Below are 25,012 nucleotides of genomic sequence, written 5' to 3'. Positions count from 1 at the left end.
GAGATTTGCTGCCAGTGGGAAGTGCACCCACTGTCTGTGTGCAGCCTTCCCGCAGGGGCATTCCTGATAGACCTGTTCTCCAGAGTGCTGCTACACTCCCCTGGTCTTCGGGTTCCCCCACCAGAGCGTCCATCAGGCCCCTCATGTCCTTTGCTACGTGTCTGGGCCCAGTGACTATGACCTGAGGCACTGTGGTTAGTAACACTCTTAGTGACCTGCCTTACACCCTGTCCTCCTGCCCCTCCAACCTGACAAAACTCCAGCTTTGGATCATCCCACGGTCCACCTTCCCTGCTCCCGACTTGAAACTCCTGAGAGAATCTGGAGGAAAATCCCAGTGGCACCAGCTGAGGCCACCACAGATTCCTGGTCTCCATTCTCACCTGGAACCCTTTGACAAACATTTTACTTGCCCGCCATCAGCTCCTCTGCCCTGAAAAAACCTCTTCCTTGACCTTGCATCTGCACCTCATGGAGGTACCCTGTCTTCTTCCTTTCCCGGGTTTCCGAAAGCATATTCAACACCAGTGGTTCCCGCTGGCTCAGTGGGGAGCTTACAGATGTACAGACTCGCTGGCCCCACACTAAAGCAAATGAACCAGAACCTCTGAGGTGGGGCCTGAGATTTTGTATTCCAGAAAGTTGCCTCCTCATTGGCCTATGCTCCCCCACTCTCCTTCCTCACTTTCAGTGGCTCCTCCAGCTGTCAGAGCCTGGCTCCTCCCTCACCACTCTGTGAAAGGAGGTCAGCAGGGACAGCCCACGACAGCCCGCACGCTCTCCCCAGGCCTCCGCAGGGAGAGTACTCTCCGGAGTACTGATGCTGTCGGTCACTCCTAGACTGCCGGTCACCTTTTCTCTTTGGCTTCTACCTCTGACCATCTCCCCTGGCGCCTTTCGTGTAAGCTTTTCTTGCACCCTAAATATCGGTGGTGCTTTCACAAAAGTATCTCACTCTCCTTGCTGCTAGATCCTCACAGACACTAAGAAACTTCTTGTAGCTCAGGGGGAACTTGAGAAAGCCTCCTTCTACCCTTGTCTCTGGGCTCCCTGAGCCCCATGGACATCCCCTTTTCTCCTGTTCTGACCACATTAGATTCTTCATTCCCTGTGAGCTTCTCAAGGGCAGAGATAGTGTTCAACCATCTTTCCATGGCCAGCGCCTCAGGAAGCAGGTAGCAATTAGCAGGCGCTCCATAAATGTTCGTTGAACTGAATATAAGTGTGCTCTGAGTACTTGTGTGAATCAGCCTCAGGCCCATAGTGCAAAGCCCACAGTTACATCTCAGCTCCTTCAGAATGGGGTGACCTTGAAGGAATGAGCTGGAGCCAGCCTCTGTCCACACCCGGGGTGGGGAGGGTGGGTGTTAAACACCGGCTCTCCAAGGGTGGTAGTCAGAGCTCTAGCAAATAACATCTCTTCTGGCAGATGCACTTGTCGTTAGTCTGAAATTTTCATAGGAGTTACATAATGCCTGGCCAAGTGCTAATTTCTGAGCTTTCTTCCTGCCAAATTTCCACCATGCTGGCTCACGTTTGCCCATCTTGTAGCAGTGATGTGTTTTCTAGCAGGGAACACAAGTACTGCTTTGGAAGTTATTCTAGAGCCTCATAAAACTGTTCTTGGGGCCCTTTTATAGAGAAGGATTCAGTAACGCACCCGGTTGGAGAGTATTATTGCTACCAGGAGAGGTCCTTAGAGTTTTTGTCATGAACTTCCCCAAACTATCTAGGAGGGACCATCATAGCAGAAACAGCTCTAGGTAACTAACATTCCGTAAGTGCCAATATCACGAGTTTCACTTTTTTAGTGTTATTCAAATCCTTTCTTTAATAACACTAGCCTTATTTCTTTAAGCACAGGACGTGTGCTATACGCCTGCCTGTGTGTTCTCCACGGTGACGAAGAATGGAAAAAGAAGAAACTTCGGGCGTAGGCCCACAGCTAGAGGTGCTTGTCTCGAGAACTGCAGAGCTGAAGGTGACAACCAGGACACCATGCTCTGGCTTCCTGCCCACAGGAGGCCCCTGCGTGCCTGCCTGCTCCTATACTCCACAGACCGATGTCCAGACCTAGAGTCTTGACTGCACCAAGGGTTGGTGGATACAGAAAGGCAATTGCATTCGTCAGATCAAGCAGAAACAGAGAAGCTGGCCATGCAACCCTCACTCCTGGCAGTTCTTGCTCCTCCAGATGGAACCTTGGAGAAGTTCCTTTCCTTCTGGGAATGCCATCTTCCTCCTCTTGCTAGTCTTCTAGCTCCCTTCAGAAAATCAACTGGTGACAAACTAGCAAAAAATTGTAAAGCCACCCTGAAGATTACCAAAACGAAAACACACTATTGCTCATCTCCAAAACAATGGCTATCTTATATATAATAATACATAGTAGGATAACCATAAACTATCATTACCTTGAGAAAGGACAACCCTCCCCTCCCCCCCCACACACAAAACACAAACCCTCTGTGGACCAAGATGATGCGATCAGCTCATATAGGGCTTTACACAGAATTCTGGGGGCCCGTGAAGCCCCTGAAGATCTCTCATCATCTTCTCAGATATACATCTATGGATCCTGGTTATGAATATCTGGGTTAGAGGCTGCACGGAGTCTCTGAATCAGGGTTAGAAACTGACTGGATTTCAGAGTTCAACTGATATAACCCCCATCTGATGAGAGTTAGCAGATTAGCTTATGAGGCCCAGCGAGTTTTCCTGGCTGGCTCGCGCACGCAGCTGGTGGGTAGTAGAAGAGAGCCCGGTGTCCAAGCTTTCTGAATCCCAGTTACCCTGCACTGTTGTGTTCATATGCTCTGTTGAAAACAAATGTCAAGAAGGGAGAAGACTGGAGAGAGACTGAGTGTAGGGAAAGGAGGGAGTACCTGTTCCTAGAACGTACAGCCTGGCTCTTACTGGGTTTCATTTTTGTGTTTAGCACAGTTTTCTAGCTTTAAGCCAAAGAGACCAAGCCTGAAGCTCCCTCCAGCTCCCTATTTTAGACCTGTAACTAAATCCTGCTAGATCATCTCAGGCCAGGCCGACTTGTGGAAGGGAAGATAAGAAAGGTGAGCTCTGGGCACAGGGTGAGCTCTAAACAGTTTCTGTCATTACACAAACCCTTGAACAACAAAGAATCTATTGTTTGCAGGAAGTGAGGAAAAGACTTCTAAGGAGAAAGTATGGCCTTGAAGAGTAGGGGTTTATGCAACAGAGAAGGGGGAGTTGGGTGGTCCCTGTGGGTGGCAGGTGTGTGGGATATGAGTGAGGCACGCCAGGAGATGGGTCTGAGGCAGCTGGTGTGTGGCCTGGGAGCCACCTAAAAGGTTTTTAAGCTGTAGGGTATCAAAGCAAGATTTGCATTTTAGATAGATAACTTTAGTAACCAGATGGAGGCTAGATCTAAAGAGATTTTTTTTTCCCCAGTTAGAGAGCTATTTTCCAGATTCATTTGTTCATCCACTGATCCCAATTTGTGAAATTCATAATATAAGCCAGGCAGTGATCTAGACAAGAAAAGACAGCCTAACCAGGACAGTGACGATGGAAATAGAACAATATAATCAATAATATACACCAAAGAGACAAATTCGAGAAATACTTAGGAGTTAAAAATCAGCACGACTCGATGATTAACAATACTGGGGGGAGGGGAGACTCAAAAGGAAAGAGGAAGCGTACTGATGGCTGGTTGAAACTAATATTATGTCCAGAGGATTTTAGGGCAGCGAATACTCTGTGTGCTATCATTATGATGGATACATGTCATTCTACATTTGTCCAAGAGTGAACCCTAATGTAAACTATGAACTTTGGGTGATGATGATATGTCAATGTAGGTTCATCAAATTGTTAACAAATGCTTCACTCTGGTGGTATATGTTGAAAAGGGGGGGGTTGTGCATATGTGGGGGCATGGGTATATGGGAAATTTCGGTACCTTCTGCTCAATTTTGCTGTGAACCTAAAAATTCTCTCTAAAAGAAAAAAAACACAGTCTTGGTTTAAAAAATCAGCAGCACCTGATGACTAACAATACTGGGGGGAGGGGCGCCTGGGTGGCTCAGATGGTTAAGCGTCTGCCTTCGGCTCAGGTCATGATCCCAGGGTCCTGGGATCGAGCCCCACATCGGTCTCCCTGCTCGGCGGGGAGCCTGCTGCTCCCTCTGCCTCTGCCCCCCCCTCTCTGACTCTCATGAATAAATAAATAAAACATTAAAAAAAAATACTGGGGGGAAGTGGGATGCAAAGAAAAAGGCTGCATACTGGTGTAGGTTTGAAACTAGTACTATGTCCAACATTTTAGAATCATATAAAGTCTAAAGGAACTTTCTGTAAGAAGCTCCAGAATGATTAAAACATGTAGATCAAAACAGTCTTCATTTGCACCATCTTTGAGCCGGGAGACTACTTTGGAATTTGTTATTTCTCCAGGGCAGAGACTTAGACTTGCCCTAGGGAAGTAATTATAAAATTGACTGAATTGTAGGTTGAACCCAGAGAGGATGAAAAAAAATACAAAGGTTTTTGCTGGGCCTTTCTCCACAGCCTCATGGTAAGCCTTTCGTACCAGAATTCTAATTTTGTCAAAATGGGGTTGCTTTTCATGTAATTTTAGAAGGCGCTTTCAAAAACCGAGAGCAGCAAGAACAGCAAGTGAACACAGATGGGCTGGGGGACAGAGTGGGTTGTGTAGATTTCTATAAAAATAAAAGGTACCTTTTCTCAAGGAAAAGAATAAGATAGAATTTTACTAATGTTACTGTAAGAGGCAAAAACCTAGTCAAAGCATTCATTTTTTGCTTTCTTAATTCCCCATCTACGACTGTAAGTAAAGAACAGCAACATTAAAAGAAAAGAAAAAAAAAACTGCGTGCTGCAAATGCCTATAAAGACACGTGCTTGGTTCTGCACAATCTTGTGTACATGATAATATCTTGCTGGGCAGGTTGCCCACACTGCCTCCAAGTCTCACAGTTCTATAAAGCGAAAAGGGGACGTGTAATGTTTACAACCCTGGGAATGAATTAATCCCCAGGGAAACAGAAGGCCAGAATTTTCTCACCTGTTCACATTTAGCTGGCTTCGTACCTGAGCAGGGCTCCAAGAACTGATTTCCTCTTGTTGCCCCAGGACAGGACAACTAGACTCGGGTCCCAAAGCTAAATGCCCGACATAGCTGCACAGAGATCTGGCACTGGAATGTTCTCTGTCTGTGGACACTGATTATACACTGGTCCTTCCTGATAAATAGCTTCCGGGAGTTGCACTTTTGGGAAACTACAGGGACAGCCCTGACAGCAACATATATAAACATACACTCAAGACGATCTGAAGATGCCCCAGTAACAGAGTACGAGCCCATCCTAAGTAGTGGCAAATGCTTTACGGGCTGCATTTTTTTTTTTTTTAAAGTAGGGAAGGACAACTGCTCAGAAGAAGCAAAGCTAAACTAACTGCTGACATGCAAACCCAGCCTGACAGCTTAGCTGCAGACACTGCTCTTGGTCTCCAGGTGAACCAAGCATGCAGCCTTGCAGAAGCCTTCTGGTGGTGCAGCAGTGGTGCAGGAGACACCTGTGAGCCAGGACCCCGTGACCCAACACCCCTGCCAGCTCCAAAGTGCCCAGAATTACATCCAGAGCAGTAGCTTCAGAAACCAGGTGATGGATTCTATTCTTTTATTCAACAGAGTTTCTTCTTTTTTTTTCCCAGAAAAAAAAAAGCAAAGATGCTGGAGTCTTGCAGCCTAACACACAAAGGATATTGTTTGCCTGCCTTTGCCTGGAAGCCTCCAGGAATGACAAAATGGCAGAAATTTCCATGGGGAAAGCGGGGTGGGGGGAGAGGGGGCGGGCGGGTGATTTGATTTGAATGGGCCCCTTTGAAGGCTTCTGCTACCCCCACACTTGCTGAGGCTTTTCCACTGAGCTTTGGGAAAAGGATAGCTTTTTATTTTTTTTTAAGATTTTATTTATTTATTTGAGAGAGAGAATGAGAGATAGAGAGCACGAGAGGGAAGAGGGTCAGAGGGAGAAGCAGACTCCCCGCTGAGCAGGAAGCCCGATGCGGGACTCGATCCCGGGACTCCAGGATCATGACCTGCGCCGAAGGCAGTCGCTTAACCAACTGAGCCACCCAGGCGCCCAAAGGATAGCTTTTTAATAGGAGCTCACAGAAAGGGGGAGAATGAAGAAGCCAGTAATGCAGGCTGTTGTCTTCCGTGTCTTACTGACCGAGAGGGCTGAAGACATTTTCTATGCTCCCCAGATTGCCAACAGGAAGAAAGCCAGGAGCAAAACAGGAGCCTGAGGCCGCCAGAGGTCTGAGGGCGCTGCCTGGGCGAGGGGTCTAAATGGGGGCTATGAGTTTAAGACAAGGGGATTTCATGATATGTGCTTTCTTTGGCTCCCTCAAACCGTATGCCAAGGCAACCCTTTCCTTTCTGTGTGATGAGGCCCAATCGGTGAGCCTGCAACAGGCAAAATGGAGGCCAAGGCTCTGCCCCTCCCCACCAACACACACGGGGAGGGGGAAGGTCCCTTTTTACCGACTACCTCGGCCACAGTATCACAGCTACTGTACAATGAGAGGTGCTGCTTTCTCGTGACAGTGGGTTTTCCCTTCACCTGAAAAATTATTTACCGAAAATCTATGACCAAGGTGAAAAACGCCCGCAAAGTTTAGATCTGCATCAGCATTTCCCTCAGAAATAGTTTCTATGAAGGGCAAACAAAAAGAAGGAGTTGAAACACAAACATAAGTAAAAATTCATAGTCACAAAAGGCAGGGGCCTGGGACTATTAAACATCTTTGTATCACAGAAAGACACGAGCTTCGAAGCAAGCCTAGGGGGCCTTGGCAGAAAGTCAAGAGAAGGTTGGCTCAATGAAGCTACAGAAATTGCCATTTGTCAGATGAAGCATTTGGGACAAACTGGCACAGAATTCAAAGAATGATCTGATAAAAGTCCTCATGGTTATACAATGTTGCCCCGAGCTTCCTCCAAATCCACCACAAGTTCTCCTGCGGAGCTACCCTTTCACACATGTTTCGCGGCTGTCTCTTCTTGGGATACTGGGTGCAGGTAAGGAGTTCTCAGTTTCTTTTTTTGTACAATGATGATAACAGAGACTTTTCTCTCTGGGAGTTCCAAGTAAAAACAATGAGGATTTTTATGACCCTAAAATAAGAAATCTAAAAAAACCCAAAGACACAAGGATTTGGGGTGGAAAGCAGAGGATGGGGGATGGTGCCCAAAATATTTGATGGTAGAGTAAAAGGCATTCACACACAAGGAGACCAACGTGGCCCGCCAACCTCTGCCGGGCTCCCTGCGACCAGGCAGCAGCCCCAGGGAAAGCCAGGGAGAGCCAAAGGGTCTAGAATGAACTCACTGCCCAGCACCCTGCTAGTTAAATGAGGCATCTCATTGTAAGTGAATACCAGATGACCAAAAGCTACCCAGGTACACAGTGAAGCTTTTCTTCTACTCTGTTGGTGAACTTCCTACCCCCTTCAACAGAGATGACCAGTGGAAGACGGTAGATCTGCAACAATAGCCTGCTCAGGTGAGAAAACTGAAAACAAGCAGGACAAGGGATGCATCACCAAACAAGGTCTGACATTGCAACAGCGCAATGACCTCCGAGGTTACTGAGGGGCGCGCAGAATAATTCTGAGCTTTAAACTGGACTGTTCTAGAGTTGTTCCTTTTCCACATTCCCTTCCTGGCCAGTCTAACACGACCAGGCACTTCCACTCATGCTCTTTACTCTCAGGCAAGCCTCTTAACGCTCCATCTTTGCCTTTCTTTTTCCCTCCTCTTTCCAATATAACTTGTTTTCTGCTTTCTTTGCAGAAAGGTCAAAATAAAGGGAGGAAAAGAGAGAAGCTATAAGGCTACTTCTATAAAAGGTAGAAAAGAAATGAGAACTGACAACTGTTGAAGGCAGCTTTTTTTTTTTCTGGCTTTGTACCCATGTCATGACCACATGGTGATCTTGTCTATCTATATCATCAAGAAATGACTTTTCTTTCCTCTCCCACCCACCCCATCCCAGAACCCTTCTCAACATCTAACCACACGGTAGGGTCTGCAGAGTACGGGTGTAGTGAAGAGCCTGAGTTTGAATACCAGTCTCCCTAGGTTTGAATCCCAGCTTCCCACCACTTGTTAACTGGGTAATCCCCAGTAAGTTACTGACACTTCTCAGATTCCAGGTTCTCTATCTGTTAAATAAGAATCGTTATAGGATTCTGGTATGGATTACCATTTATAAATCCTCTCTTAAATGTTAGCTATTATTATCATAAACCTTCACCTCACCTCACAAATAAACAGTATCTTCCTTTTTCTCAATTCAGTACAACCACAATCTCTAATACTGCATATCAATCCCCAGAACTCTTAACCGAGTGTGACTGGTCTAACGGGTTTCTTATATGCCTCAAGGAAGTGGCCTTGTGGTTCAGTCCACTTCTGGCTCAATGTCCGGAAGTTTAAGACTGGACTCAGGTACACCTGTGAGTCTGCCCTGTGTAGATCAGCCTTGAACTCTAGGCCAGCCTAGGGTCATCCAGGGCCATCCAGAGCCATCCAGGATTGCAGCCACACGAGGGCCTGGTGCAGATCTGACATGGTCCCAGCCAACCCCTCTGCACCCGTTGGTTTTCTGCCACTGAGAGCACGCCCCGGATCCTTCAGAAGTGCAGCGCTTTCCTGGGCATAGTCCTGCTGTTCCTGCACTCCCTTTCCTTGTTCATCTCTACCCAGAACACCTTTCTCCTCGTTGCCTGACAAATCTCCACTTGCCCTTGCAGGTTTTATTTAACTCGCATCTCCTCCATCTGGGAGCCCCCAGGCCGCGCTTTTCCTCTGAAGCAAGTCTCTGAGTTCCATCTATCCTGACATTTGCCAGGTGAATGGATAATATTCTGGCTGACTCCTTCACTAGACTGTCCATTCCTGGTGAGCCCAGCAGCAGAGGGGAGGCATTTCCAAATGACCAAATGACTTTGGACTGGTCTCAGAGTTAAGCCACACACTCATGGGCTTTGGGTCAGGGTTAAGAATCCGATGAAATCTGGGCTCCCAGAGATCTGTTCTTGGCTGAAAGAGGGTCAGACATGTGAATTCTTCCATCAGGGCAGGGCAGAGTGGAAGTGACCGCCCATTTCTGGAGGCAGTGCCGAAGCAAACACACAATTCATTTGTTTCTCACACATTTCTGACAAAGGGGAGGAAGAAACAACCCTATAATTTCAGTTGAAGTGTCACTGGGCAAACAGACATAACCTCTGTTGGACTGGCTAATGTATGGAAGGTAAAAGAGACTTAGGGATTTTTGTACGTGCTCTGAAGTTGTTGCAACTTATCTGCTTTCATGGCAGAGTTCTAATGGATTTGAAGGGTGGCAGAAAAATAGCAGTAAGATGTTATAATAAGAGCCTTATAGAATCATGGAATGTAAGCACTTCAAGTGATCTTTCAGACCAATTACTGGTTTACAATCATGAGTCCATGATAACATTTTTATTGGTCTACAGAAAACAGAGATATATTTGGATAACCTATCACATTTCTTTAAAAAGCAAGATGAATTCAATTTAAAGGGGTGTTCTTTATTCTGAGATTAAAATTTCCCCACTTTTGTGCTGTTAAAATATTTTCTTTTATAAAAAGATGGTGATTATAAATGGCAGCTTGGGTTTTAGAAAAAAATAAATGTAGTCTATTTCTTCCTCTTTTTTTTTCCCAATAGGCTCCACGCCCAACATGGGATTTGAACTCAGGATCTCAAGATTGAGAGTCACATGCCCTACTGACTAAACCAGCCAGGCACCACTAGTCTATTTATTTCTGTTCCTCATTATTACCTCGGTTAGTTTAAATTATTTTTTTAATTGAAATATATATACATACATTCCCATTAGTTTTAATAGCCCTATATTTATGATCGCTCTCTAACTTGGCAAAATGAAAAGTTGGGCAACCCCATGTAAGTCTCTCAAATTATTTTTTAAAGAAAATTTACAGGTCCATAATATTGGATTGAGTTCAACATCCCTCCCATTTGCAGAAAAGGAAATGAGGGCGTAGGGAAGTTAAATATTAAAGCATTACACAAACACTGAAGGCTGCCTAGCGAGTTAACAGCAGAGCCCAGACCAAAACCAGGGCTCTTGCCTCCCAGGGTCCAGAGCCCTTACAGCCCTATTCAGCTTCACAGGTGTTCAAAATTAGTACAAAGTATAGAATTTGATCCTAAAACCATTCACAGTGCAGACCTGAGCTGACCATGAGTTTTCTGAGCTCTATGGTGCTTTGCCACAATTCTCTCTTACCATCATGACAAATAATCTTTTTTTTTTAAGATTTTATTTATTTATTTGAGAGGGAGAGAATGAGAGATAGAGAGCACGAGAGGGAAGAGGGTCAGAGGGAGAAGCAGACTCCCCGCTGAGCAGGGAGCCCGATGCGGGACTCGATCCCGGGACTCCAGGATCATGACCTGAGCCGAAGGCAGTCGCTTAACCAGCTGAGCCACCCAGGCGCCCCGACAAATACTCTTTACACGGCATGAGTTACACATTTTTGTGATTTTCATCTGATCAAAATGCAACAGGACAACATAAGATTTTATAAATATGCACTAATTTCATCACCTCCACCTAGAAGCTCCTGAATTCATTTTCTTCCTTTTCGGTCGCAAACCAGCAGCCGCCACCATTTTCCCTTTGGAGTTCACAATATGGAGTTCTAATGCAATCCTGCAGCATCTAGGATAGGATGGGCCGGCTTACTCATCCTCACGCTGAGTCACGCAAATATCAGAAGATGACACATGTTACCAAGACAAATGTGAAAGCCTTTAATCCCAGCCCTGGAGCAAGGAAAACTGCGATGCACAAATTTTTAATCCATTTATCTTGATTTCTCGTTATTATTCTAATTAGCTCTGTAGTCCCTATATTGATGGGTTTCTAATTCCTGCTGTTCACAGAAGTTGCTGCTTAGTATGCAGGCTCACATTCTTACCATTTTCCTCATACAAATTTTGAACTAGTGGCCATAAACACAACCCCATTATTTTAAAGACGCCCAAATAAAACAAAAGCCCTTACCTATAAATAAAGGCAAGTGTCCAGGAAAATTAAAAATAATATATTACTTGGAGCCCTGGGCTTTTTAAAATTTTTTTTAAAAAATTTGAAATAATTTTAGGGCGCCTGGGTGGCTCAGTTGGTTAAGCGACTGCCTTCGGCTCAGGTCATGATCCTGGAGTCCCGGGATCGAGTCCCACATCGGGCTCCCTGCTCAGCGGGGAGTCTGCTTCTCCCTCTGACCCTCCCCCTCTCATGTGCTCACTCTCTCTCTCATTCTCTCTCTCAAATAAATAAATAAAATCTTTAAAAAAAATTAAAAAAAATAAAAAATTTGAAATAATTTTAGACATCAGAGAGGTTACAAAAATAGTACATCCCTGGGGGTGCCTGGCTGGCTCAGTCAGTACGGCGTGCAACTCTTGATCTCAGGATTGTGAGTCTGAGCCCCACGTTGGGGGTAGAGATTTCTTAAAAATAAAATCTTAAAAAAAAAAAAGTACATCTCTGTATACCTGTCCTTTCCCCAATGTTAACATCATAGATAACCATGGTGCAATGATCACAACTAAGAAATTAACACTGGTTCAATACTATTAACTACACGCCTCCCTAGAATTTCACCAGTGTTCCCACCAACGTCCTCTTTCTGGCTCAGGATCCAGTCCAGGATCTCCCATTGCATTTAGTTGTCCTTATATTCTTAGTCTCTTCTGTGACCATTCTTCAGTCTTGCTTCAAGGCCACCATGACCTTGACACTCCTGAAGAGTACTGCTTAATTATTTTGTAGACTGTCCCTCAACTGGGTTCACGTGATGCCTTCTCCTGAATGGAATGAGGTTAGGCATTTCTGACAGAATATGACACAGATGATGTGCTTTTCCAGGACATCATATGAGGAGGGTACAATACATCTTATTAGTGGTGATGTAAAACTTGATTACTTATGATGATGCCCTTGGCTTCAGAGTGCTCATATTCTGTCATTCTAAGCTCTTTACTAGCAGAGGAGACAAGCAAAGTAGTAGCACCCTTCCAGGGGGTGGGAACGGGGAAAGGCCTTCCTGACCTTCCACGAGTAGCTGCCAGCAAATGGGGTGATGGAAGGCTGGAACTCTGAACGGATGCCTAAGAGAGCGGAACACAAGACAACAGGGCTCTGACAAAGGGGCTCTGACCTAGCACCTCTAAGTCGCTGTCACACAGGCAGGAGATCTTGGCCAGCCAAGCAAGGGGCAGCAGGCAGCAGCCCTTCTTCCCAGGGGAAGGGGAGCTCATGCAAAAGTGTTTGTGTGGTTCTGGATTTCTGCTCTTCTTTCCCTTCATCCTCTGCTTTTGTTTACTTTGGTTTTCTCTGGCTAAGCCTTCTACACTTACCTCAGCTCTGATTTTTTTTTAAAGATTTTATTTATTTGACAGAGAGAGACACAGCAAGAGAGGGGACACAAGCAGGGGGAGTGGGAGCGGGAGAAGCAGGCTCTCCACTGAGCAGGGAGCCCGACGCGGGGCTCGATCCCAGGACCCTGGGATCATGACCGGAGCCGAAGGCAGACGCTTAACGACTGAGCCAGCCAGGCGCCCCCTCAGCTCTGATTTTAATGAAATCCAAATAAGAATATTTATCTACTGCTTTGGGGTAATTACCTCAAGTGAATTTCTATAAGCTGCCACAAATAACAGCACCCCTGCAAGCCACCTTGCTGTCATCCGTCTGTCCCCTGGAGGCAGATGGCAGTGCACCTGCAATCTAGTACAAATCTACACCACTTAATCCTCGAGACAACACAGAAACCAAGTTTGTTTGGTTTGTTTCTTCCTTTCTTTCTTGTTTTTAATTGAGATATAATCCCATACCACAAAATTCACCCTTTTAAAGTACACAGGTTAGTAGTGTTTAGTATATTTACAGATGTTTAGCATATTTACAGGATATTACCATCACCACTATCTAATTCCAGAATCTTTCATCACCCCCTACCAAAAAAATCTTGTACCAATTGTCACTCTCCATTCCCTTTGTCCCCAACCCCTGGCAACCTCCTAATGTACTTTCTATCTCTATGGAGCTATGGATTTGCCTATTTGTACTAAGGTAGTTTTGCTCACAAATAATAACAACCAAGATGATCTCAATCCAGTTAACCTAGGAGGCGCACCACACACACAGACACACACACACACCCATAAGGCTTGAGTTTGGTAACACCTCACCTTCCCTTTTGATACTTTGGACTCTCCATGCTACCCCATCCCCCCAACTGTGTCTCAGAGGTGACACATGCATTGTCTTCCTCAGGGTCCAACCTTTCCTCCTCCATCTAAAACCACGTTGTGTTCTGTCAGTGTCCTGCACTGGGGAGGTAATGCTGAGGTAAATTTAGCTCCGCTGAGGTGCTAAGAAGTACCTGATTTACATTTTAGCAGAGAACTCTTGCGGTCTACGGCTCAGCTAGGATCGCCGTCTGACCCAGTTTGTTTAGAACTGCCCAGTTGCCCCAGCTTAATTATTAATAGCATCCCCTTTCCCTCTCAAAAGTGTCCTGGCTTGGGTGTTTAATTATATGGTCACCCAACCTTAACCCACATAAATGACTAATCACGGTAATTATAGGCAATTTGGCGGGCCAACAGAGAAAATAAATTTAGGTAAATGAGGTTTCAGTACTCTCCCAATCACACCCCAGCTCTGCATTCCCGTAAAAACGTTGAAGTTCACCAACCTGTAGGAATCAGGGTTTCATCCACAGGCAAAAAGGCATCAGCCTCTATAATGACTTCATGGTCGTATATGTTTGGGGAACCCTGGGACAGAAAGAGAGAGAAAGAAAAGAAGATCTAATGCTTAGTCTTATTTTGTATTTTTGCTTTTTTTTTTAAGATTTATTTATTTGAGAGAGAGAGCACGTGAGCTGGGAGGTGGGGTGGAGGGAGGGACAGAGGAAGAGAGAGAGAGAATCCCAAGCAGTTTCCACGCTCAGCGCTCAGCGAGGAGCCCCACGCAGGGCTCGATCCCATGACCCTGAGATCATGACCTGAGCGGAAATCAAGAGTTGGACACTTAACCACTTGAGCGACCGAGGCGCCCCAGGTATTTTTCTAACTTCTCCACGGAAATGTTTTCAGGCATTGACAAATACTTTAGAAATCCCATTTGACCTATGGCGACGATTAATATGTTCATTTAAGTGTAGGTAGATAGGTCCTCAACATTGCAACTGATACATTTGAAAGAAGTTTTTGAGGGTGACCCCAGCATGCATCTTCTTGTCTAAGTGGAATTACGAGTGTGAAAAGTCAGAGAGACATCAGTGGTTTGAAAGACTTTTCGACTTTGGCTTATTAACAGAGGGGTTTCTCCCACTCTCCCCACGTGCTAGGCAAACAGAAGAGCAAGAGTTGTTGACCTGGAACACGCAAGTGCTGGATGGCCAACATCTTGCCTCCAGGCTTGGAGGTAGGGTACCCTGTCCCCCTTCTCTGGCCCAGCTCCCACCCAGAGGACCCACTCTCTAGCACAGGACAGAAGCCAGGCGGTCAGAAGTAGAGTTCCTGCATTCGGGAGCTCGCTCATCTCTTCCATTAAAGATGTGGCCTGCCTTCCCGGGGGGAGCCAAAGACGGGTCAGTAGCCAGCAGGCCCGGGGTCTAGTTCTGGCTCTCATCGAGTGGCCCCAGGGAAATCACTTAGCCTAGAATCTCTTGTCCTTCAGGGTAAAACAGGCCAATGATGCTCCTTTTCCACCTTTTCCAGGCTGTTTGTGAAGGACAGTTTAGTAAAGCTATGTTGTGCTGCTTGCAAATTGGCAAGGATACATACAGGTTTCTGATAAAAAGGATTATATTTGAATAGTGTATTTTCAAGCTTCACAGCAGAAGTCATGGAAGGGGAACCAGGTTCCCCTGGAGAAGGTTTCTCCTTGGTGAATGCTCAAAACTAAGCTCAACTAGTGCTTCTCAACTGGGGATGATCTTGCCGTAGGGCAAAATTTGACAATGTTCTGGAGACATTTTTGATTGTCATGACTGGAGGTGGTAATGCTACTGGCATCTAATGGGAAGAGGCCAGGAATTCTGCCCAATGCCCTATAATGCACAGCCCTGCAACAAAGATATTGTCTGACCCAACATGTCAATGTGCTCGGGTTGAGAAACTCCGAGCTAAGCTAAACTGAAAGCTAGGCTGGGTAATTGAGAAGCAGGCAGAGGGAGGCAGAGCCCTGTGGGTTAACCGAAACAGATCCTCTAGTCAGAAAGACTTAGGCCGGGGCACCTGGGTGGCTCAGTTGATTGAGCGACTGCCTTCGGCTCAGGTCATGATCCTGGAGTCCCGGGATCGAGTCCCACATCGGGCTCCCTGCTCAGCGGGGAGTCTGCTTCTCCCTCTGACCCTCTTCCCTCTCGTGCTCTCTATCTCTCATTCTCTCTCTCAAATAAATAAATAAAATCTTAAAAAAAAAAAAAAAGAAAGAAAGACTTAGGCCCACACAATCAAATGGAGTCATCCTGAGGAGAAATACCAGGATTTTAGAGACCATGAGAATCTATGTCTAAACAGGCCAGAAATTGCTTTAATTACACTCCGAGGAGGCTCTGTTCCTCAAGAACTGCCCTGGTCTTGTGCCCTCCCGGCGCATACACATGCGCAGGGGTAGGAGGGGACTGAAGACAAGGCCAGGGCAGAGGCCTCTCCTCTGCTCCCATAATCTCTACCTTAGTCACTCGTTTGGTCCCTGTTCTGACCTGAGAAGGGAGGTCCAAAATGGGAGGGGTCTGCACCACCACCTACAGCAGCTCTAGACTAGAGGGGGGTCTCTCCTGGCGGGCTCTCCCTACTCCCATCCCCTCATGCCTCAGGGGTCCTGCCAGCACCGAAGAGGCCTCTGGGCCTGAGGGGAGCAGAGATGAGGGAAGAGAACTGGGGACTGTTTCCTTGGCTCTATCCACTTGATGCTCAGCCGAAGGTTGAGTAGTATTCCATTGTACGAATATTTGGTAGACTGTTGCTTGTTTCCAGTATTTTTACTATTATGAATAAAGCTGCTCAGGAATTTCCTTTTTTTGTTTGTTTTGTAGCACTAGGGCAGGAAAAAAATGATTCAATCACACACCAAATAAACTGATGAGTCTGAGAGGTTAGGAAGAAGCCTGGGTTGGGGGAGAAGGAAAAGAACATTTACGAGAGAGCCACTCCCTTAATGCATTGGGTCACCAAGCGGCACCTATGTTCCTTTATGAAAGGGAAGCAGGCTTCATTTTACCATTCTTCTGACCTGGAATAATTCAATGATCCACTCTGGTGGAATATTCCTGCTGGATTCATTTCCTTTCTAGGCTGATGAAAACCTGGCAAGGAAGGCTGATCCACCAACAGCTCTTGAGGCCCATCTCTGGGTTCACTGTTGGTTTTGGTTAGCTTTGCTCAGCTGCTACTATTTCGGAACATTAACCATTTATAAAGCCCTTTGTGGCCTGCTGGGGGCTTTATAGACCTCTCCGTGCGTTGCCACTAGGACCGCCTTCATTCAGCTCTCCTGACCCTCTGCAGGGCAGCACCGACACTCGAGTACTCCCCCAAGCCACTGCAACTCCCTTCCTGGCACCCTTGTTTGCCCCTGGCAGAGCGCTGACTTGTTGACTCGTCCTGTGCTAGGGTCATATGCTCAGGGTAAAGGACGCCCTCCCTAATCCCACCGAGTGGTCCAATTCCCTTGCTGGTACTCGGTTAGGCAGGGCATGGGACACACTTCTCGCGCATGAACTGGGAGGCAAAGGCTGCTGGAGAGCCTCTGGGAAAAGTTTTGTTTATTCTTAAAAATGGAACATTAGAGATATGAAAAAAAGGAATAGGCTCTTTTTTTGCCTCTGGGTGTGACTACACGAAGACATGATTCCTGGAGCTGCAGGTCAAAACCATCTTGTGGCCAGGAGACAATGAGCCCGAAGACAAGAGCCAAAACACTAAAGAGGCAGAATGGGAAGATGGAAGAACCTGGGTCTTTGCTGACGTACCTCTCCAGTCAGGCTGGAACCCCACTATTGCCTTTCATCTCAAACTCCCCCCAGGCTGCTCCATTGCCCCGTTCGGGGTTAGGTAAGTAAGGAACAAGAACAACAAAGCTCAAACAACCTGCAACCCGTATACCTTTTCCATTCTTTGAAAAACACAGTTCTCTCCTCCCCCCAGGCCATCAACACTCAATCTTAGAAGTGATGAGTCAAAATTTGGCCCCAGGTAGAACAAACATATTGCTTATTAAATTTAAAAAAGAAATAAACAAGCAACAAGCAAAAATACATTAAGATGAGCTGACCACCTTAAATGATCAAGTTTTGAGTTATTTCCCTGGGGAGGGTTTAAGACACATAATAATGCTTCTCTGGGTAGGGTAAGAGATATTCTGAAGATGCAGAGGCCCCTGGACCCCAGGCCTGGTGAGTGACCACCCACTCTCATCAAAGGGCCCCAAAGGGCTAATGGCCCTCTCCCATCCTCAACCCTGAAGCTAGTGGCTGTGGATTCCAGTTGCACTCACTAAGACAGTAGACAGAAGGGAGTTAACATTGACTACCCCTGTGGGTGGGTCTGTGATCTGCAAGGGTCCTCCTGCCTGGTAAATGGACAGAGCCTTAGTGAACCTGCATTCCCATTTTGTCTCCTTGATTGGAATACATCAGAAGATAGTTACATATTTAATGTATAATTTCCATATCTGAATCTATTTCTTTAGATTATAAAATCGGATGTCCTAAGTATACAAAAATGTGGAAAATAGTAAAAAATCACCATGATCTACTACCTATAAAAAACCACCAATAGTTTCTTTCTGAACTTATTAGGAAAGGTAGGGTCTTTATGAACAGTATTGCAGAGCCTCCTATGGCTGGGCATGTTTGTTTTGGTTTTGGTTTTTGGTTTGTCTTTAAGATTTTTTTTTTTAAAGATTTTATTTATTTATTTGACACACACAGTGAGAGAGAGAGAGCACAGCAGGGGGAGCGGCAGACAGAGGGAGAGGGGGAGGGAGAAGCAGGCTCCCAGGACCCCCGGGGTCAAGACGGGAGCTGAAGGCAGACGCTTAACCGCCTGAGCCACCCAGGTGCCCCAGTCTTTTAAGATCTTAAGGAGGACAGTGGAAGTTTCTGAGGATAAGCAATAGGCAAGTTTAGAATTTTCTTCTTTATTTTTAAGGGGAGAACTTCGGAAATTACATAAGAACCAATTAATTTGTGCTATTTGGAAAGATCCTAGAAAAAAAAGCAGCACATCGTCAGCGGACTCCTAAAAGAGTGTAAAAATGCAAGATATTACTAGTTGGCTGTGAACATCATCTTGTGGTAGGAAATCATGCCAAAGCGATTCAAGTATAGTAGACAATGATGAGCTTTTTAGATGAAGAGGAAGTAATAGATAGAGTCTACAGAGTTTAGCTAAACTTTCTACTCTCTGCCTCATGTAACAGCCTCCTCAACAAGCTCAAATATTACCATCAGGAGGGAATAAGGTAGTGTAGAGGGGATTACCTGAGGGGTGAGGAGTGTCTCTATAGCACTCTTGACGGTGGGCTACATGCTGGAGGCATACAAATGTTGGCAGCATGTCTAAAGGGGCTGAGCCAAGCCCATTTTTAAAATTCCAAGGATGGAAAGTGCCTTAACTGGAAACTTTTAGGGGTAGGAGTGGAATGAGGAAGCAAATGTAAGCTCATGTTACAGTGAGATGAAAGGGAGTTCTTGAAATAGCTGGTTCCTTGTCTGAACATGTGGGAAAGAGATAATTCTCTGGGTAATACAATGTACTCATTCTGTCTTTCTCTATAACTTCCATTTATTGAGCACCTACTATGAGTCCGCAGCTTTGCTAGCCATTTCTCTTCAACGCCAGGGTTGACCCCATTGCAAGAGTAATTCCGTCCTGGGTTGGTCTCTCCAGCCACTCCCCAGGTCATTTCACAAGGCACATGGCAGGAGAGAGGGGCAAGTTACCGTTTATGCTACAGAAGGAGAGCTGAGGAAAGTCCACTTACCTGGCCTGCCAGGTTGAAGTAAGAATGGTTGGTCAGATTGACTGGTGTGGTCCGACTGGCCTGGGCTCGATAGTTGATCATAAGCTCCCCACCATCCAGCGTGTATGTCACCCAGACTTTCAGCTCTCCAGGGTAACCTTCCTCACCATCTGGACTGACTCTTGAGAACTGGACACCATTTGACAGCATCCGAGGGGTCCAGAGGACCTAGAAAAGTGTTTTCAAAGCTGTTAAGTCATTGCAATCTCGAGCTAAATGCCACGTTTCAATATTTAAAGCTAGCTAATTCTAGGAAGAGAAATGGTTATATGATCTTCAAGATGTTTGAGTAATAGCTTGGATTTTAATTGTTGTAAAATTTTGTTTTATACAAAAAAGATCTTGAGAGAAAATTTTTTTCTTTCTCTTTACCTACTCATATTCCCCATACTCTTTCTCTTTAAACGTATATGTATGTGTCTACAATATTTTCTTCTTCCCCTTCTTTAAAAGTTTTTTTTTTTTATCTTGATGCCCCATTCTGATAAACGTCATATAGCAAAATCTGCTAATGGTATTTAAAAAACGACCGTAATAAATCAGCCCCTCTTTCCCAGGGAAGTACTACTTATGAATATTTATAAAAAATGCTCCAAGATTCTATATTCCCTGGGCAGAGTTCCAAACAAGTAAGACGGCACTTGTTCTATTAGGAAGAGTTCTGCCCACATGTCAGGAGTCCTGATTTGGGGGCCAGGTTTGTTCCTAGCTCAGTGTATGATGTCGGGCATCAGTCCCTGGCATAAAGGGGTTAAAAAATGATCTTGAAGTTTTCTTCTTATTCTAGAAAATATGGTTCTAAGGGTGGCAAGAAAAATATGAAGAAAAGTCTTCTAGAATTTTTTGCTTTTGGCAATAGGAATTTTTGATTCACACACAGTGGTTCCTCTCACCTTTGCCCTAGAGTCCTTAAGATTACCCTTACAGGGGAGAGACAACCAGGATTTCCTGAGTGCCCATGATGAGCCAAGACACTTTGCTAGGAACTTCACAGAAATTCTCTTATCTGTCTCAGAGCTGATTCAATGTAGGCACCACTATCTTCATTTAACAATGAGAGAGCTGAGCTCAGAAAAAACACAGTTTTTCCTAGCTTCTTCCAGCTGAGAAGACAGTGGTCTGATCCTGAGCTGTTTTCCTTATTCTATGCGATCAGAGGACATACTGTCCAGAGAGCCCAGTCCCTCTGGGGAGTCCTGGGGGTCACTATCAAGAGGTCTTTGCTGACAGGAGATGTCCATTTGTTCGGTGCTCACCAGCCACTGACCTGGTGCTTTACATAAATCATTTCATAAGGTAAAGATTTGGTTGAACCAAATGAAATGACCATCTTTGTAGGTCAAAACAATTGAACACTGGCAATTTCAAATCGCTCCAACTAATACTATGACCCCATTTTACAGATGAGCAAATTGAGTTCTGTGGTGTTTCCTTGCCTACTTCCACCTCCCATGTTCCAGGGGGATTGAGTAGAACCTTTTCATACTTCATGCTCATTGTTTAAAACTTTTTTTAAGATTTATTTATTTATTATATATATATAGAGAGAGAGAGGGAGAGAGAGAGAGAGAGTGCACACATGCACACATGCACAAGCAGGGGGAGGAGCAGAGGAAGAGAGAGTCTTAAGCAGACTCCAGGCCGAGCATGGAGCCCGCTGCGGGGCCATGCCCATTGTTTAAAGGGGTAAAAAAATCTTGTTTAAAGTCATACATGTCATTAGTGACAGAGCTAGGGTTCAAACTCAGGCCTGGCAGGCGACACCATCCACATCTTCATTTCAGTGAATGTTTTGTTTGAATCTCCTTCTGTCAACAGAAGAGTTGAGGCCAAACACTGTCATTCCAAATAGACTTGAAAGATAATAATTTCTGTGGGGTCACAGGAATGGCCTTTGCGCCCGGGCTCTGCCCACCTGCTCCTAGCATGGCCTGGATCTCTGTCACTGATGTTGAGAGATCCCACATTTACCAGGAAGGGGAGCCCAGCAGGAGCGGAGGTCTCTGCATTTACCTATGGGAAAGCAGCTGGTATCTGAAATAAATTTACTGACCTTAGTAAAAAATTAATTTTACACCCTAGTTATCTCCTAGAAATGTTGAACTTTCAAGACACTTAAAATATAAAAGCTGGTTATATGCATGATTAAAAAAAGAAAAAAGAATCCCCCAAATGGAAAATTTTAGGAATAAAATATTTGAAATAAAGTGTTCTTCAATTGCTACCTAGGTCTTGTCCTTCAGAGAAAGAACACAGTGGAAAGTTTTTTGTGTAAACCAATATTATCAGATAAGTATAGTTTTGTGGAACACACAATTTCTATTCATGGGAGAATATCCCTGACCCTGCACTTTCCGAATTTCCTGAAAAATTTCCACGTTTGCATCTCTAGGCCTACTTATATGCCATTTCTAATCCTGTTAAGTTATTCAAATTTCATCTTTTAAAAAAAATGTGTTGATATAAATAGAAAAAGACGTATCTACAAACCAGCTATTTGTTCAGTAATTGTTGAGATGAAACACAACTGGAAACAAAGTTCATGCAATACTGCTCATGTCACTGTGCGAAAGCTTACAGTTCAAAAGCTTTCAATATCTCCAGGATAACATTCCAAGTCTTTCCCCCACCGTTTCTGGGCTTCTGCACAGCCATTTTTTCCAGGACCTACTTACTAAACGAAAGGCTATTCTTTCTTCAAGGGTGGTTCCAATCCTCCCTCCTGAGTTGCTATGAATCTGTCCACACCTGGTTTCTATAGCACACCACTGGCATCTGTATGCGGGGGCTGGTTGCCTAGAACAGCTATTTATCGAAGGGTCTGGCTCCCTCGCTATAGGGGAGTCTCAGGAATCCCTGCCATATTATGCTGCCCTGTTCACAGAAGGAACTCAGGAAGCACAGTGCACTGAAGGATGTGTTGACTCACTACTGGGCTGTTTTTACAGGGCACACACGTGAAGCAACACCACAGAAAACCCCACAGTGGAACAGAGGGAAGAGCACCAAGCCAGAACAGGTGCTGTTCTGAGGCTCTTCTGAAAATCCCTGTCAGAACAGAGCTGGGCCTAACTTCCCCTGGCTGGGCTTTGCCCATGGGCCTGCCATATTACGGAGACCCTCTGCCCTAGTACTGCTAGGACCAAGGCTACCCCTTGCCTTCATGCCTTCCTGGTGTGAGGAGTCCATTCACGGAGGAACAGGGAAGAGACGGGGCAGTGCGGTTCTAGGCTACAGACAGGAAGTCGGTGAGACGGGAAAGAGAGTGACCAACTTCCTTCAACAGGACAGGAGGCAGTAAGAGGCAGAAAGGAGGAAACAGTGATCTTTAACTGCCATACACGTTCCAGTATTTTCTGGCTCTTCTTTAGGAAATAAACGGGGGAGGGGCTATAATTTAAAGGAGAGTTAGCTACCAAAATTATCTCCCTGAAATTAGACTAGTAAGAGAGTCGCGGGGGGTTAACCCTCTGACTCCCCCACAGCTAGGAAGCACACCAGGCATCTCTACTTCAGGGAGAAGCTGTCTGATCAGCTGGCAGTCCGAACCTTGTTTTTCCAGGGATTCACTTGGGGAATGGGAGTTTTAATGTGGAAAGAGGTAACTGGGGGAGGATCTGAGGTAATTTTGAGGCATGAGGCACCTCAGTGGAAGGCTACGCCTGGATGTGGCACCACACTGTGGGGTGGGGGTGGGGCCTCAGCGGCAGTTTCAGGGGTGTGTGTTGGACCGGGAGCACCTACACCAGCGGTTATGTGTAGAAATGAGGGCTGTGGGCCAGGCCACCCAACCTAGGCGTTATATGGCCTTTCAGACCCTCAGATTTCTCATTTGGCGATAACGCAGGGCTCTCATAAGCATGAGAGAGAAGATGTGCAAATGCCTTGTACAGTAAGTGGCAGGTACTACTTTTAAGCCACTTTTCCGTTGCGCCCAAGGTCCACTGGACTTCCTGATCCCGACGAGGAGAAAGTCATTCCCTGTCTTTCCCTTTCACTCCGGGCTCCCCTGCCTGTTACAGTCCGAAGAGCTACAGAAGGATGGGTCCTGGAACAGGGCCAGCACATCTGCTCCCCCCGAGTCCCTGGATCAGCCTCTTTCCTCTATCACCTCCCCCACGCATTTGCTGTAGGGCCTAGGATTGAGCCTGGAGAATAGATGGTATGTTTGAAGGTTCTCTGTGAAGTACGCCAGGTGAGGACTCTGTCCAGTGCCCCTGACTCACCTTATCAAACCCTCTGACTCCTCCATGCAGACTGTTGGGCCCATTGTTAATGGCCAGTTTATACTCCTTCCCGTCCAACGTGAATGTTCCTTTGGCAATTCGGTTGGCCACCCTGCCAACCACGGCTCCAAAGTAGGGCTGCTTTTGGAGGTAGCCTGCAGGACATGAGATGGAATGGTTTTTTAAAACCTCAAACCGAGGGTGAGGCTCACAGTGCTGCCCACCCCTTTCTTCTGAGAGCAGCTGAAAGTAGGAACAACTTGGGCATATTCTTTTTTTTTTTTAAGATTTTATTTATTTATTTGACAGAGAGAGACACAGCAAGAGAGGGAACAGAAGCAGGGGGAGTGGGAGAGGGAGAGGCAGGCTCCCCGCCGAGCAGGGAGCCCGATGCGGGGCTCGATCCCAGGACCCTGGGATCATGACCTGAGCCGAAGGCAGCCACTTAACGACTGAGCCACCCAGGCACCCCCAACTTGGGCATATTCAACTCCTCAGGGGAGCACAGGAAAATGGTGTTCTTTACACACGACACTTTCCCTTTCCAAAAGTAATGCATGTTCTTTATAAACATTGTGAAAGAACTTCATAAAGCACAAAGAAGAAATTTATTTTTTATATTTATTTATTTGAGCGGGGGAGGGGAAGGAGAGGGAGGGAGAGTCTTAAGCAGACTCTGCACTGAGCACAAAGCCCCACTTGGGGCTGGATCTCACGACCCATGAGATCATGACCAGGCCAAAACCAAGAGTCGGATGTGCAACCGACTGAGCCACCCAGGTGCCCCAAGAAATTTAAATCATCCTAATCTCATCACCAGAGGGAACTATTGTTAATATTCTTATGTATAGCCTCCTGCCTTTTAGTACGTGCAGACATGTGCTTTTCTTCTTCTTTTTATAAAGAAGTAGAGTCTTAATTTACATGCTGCTTTGTAATCTGCTCTTTTCTAGGCCAATTTCCTTAACTAAACATTTCCTAAACATATATTTGTGTTGTCTTGAGAATTCTTCTTCTTTTTATTTTTTTTAGAATAATACAATTATTTCATGAAACTACCCTTTAAAGAGCATTAAACAAATGTATAGAGTAGGCTTGTCAGAGGAAATACAGGACACCCAGCTGAATCTGAATTTCAGATAAACAATAAATAATTTTTTAGAATAAGTACAACCATATTATTATTATGCATGAGACATACTTAACACTTGAAAAACCATTTGTTGGGGTGCCTGGCTGGCTCAGTCAGAAGAGCATGTGACTCTTGACCTTGGGGTCATGAGTTCAAGCCCCAAGCTGGCTGTAGAGATTACTTAAATAAATGAAGAAAAACTTTTTTAAGAAGTTTAAAAAAGCATGGGGGCCTGGGTGACTCAGTCGGTTAAGCGTCTGCCTTCAGCTCAGGTCACGATCCCAGGGTCCTGGGATTGAGCCCCGCGTCGGGCTCCCCACTTGGTGGGGAGCCTGCTTCTCCCTCTCCCTCTGCCTGCCTCTCTGCCTACTTGTGCTCTCTCTATCACTCTGTCAAATAAATAAATAAAATCTTAAAAAACAAGAAAAAAATAAAAAGTTTAAAAAAACAACCAAAAAAACCCCATTTGTTATTTATCTGAAAT

General features: G+C 45.5%; 1 protein-coding gene across 1 annotated transcript in view; it reads right to left on the bottom strand.

Moving 5' to 3' along the window:
• GALM (galactose mutarotase) overlaps positions 1-25,012 on the bottom strand; it is a 50,996-nt gene that overhangs the window by 17,002 nt on the left and 8,982 nt on the right. Inside the window, exons 2-4 of the mRNA XM_028117137.2 lie at positions 23,397-23,551; positions 19,132-19,338; positions 13,829-13,910 (exon numbers count right to left, since the gene is read on the bottom strand). Coding sequence (XP_027972938.1) covers positions 13,829-13,910; positions 19,132-19,338; positions 23,397-23,551 — 444 coding nt within the window. The remainder of the gene's footprint in view (positions 1-13,828; positions 13,911-19,131; positions 19,339-23,396; positions 23,552-25,012) is intronic.

Source organism: Eumetopias jubatus, unplaced genomic scaffold, assembly GCF_037043125.1.
Source record: "Eumetopias jubatus isolate StellerSeaLion01/CBP00866 unplaced genomic scaffold, mEumJub1_p1.0 scaffold_9, whole genome shotgun sequence".
NCBI classification, from domain to species: Eukaryota; Metazoa; Chordata; class Mammalia; order Carnivora; family Otariidae; genus Eumetopias; species Eumetopias jubatus.
The sequence above is the reverse complement of the archived record's forward strand: the minus strand, read 5'-3'. Positions and strand labels throughout refer to the sequence as shown.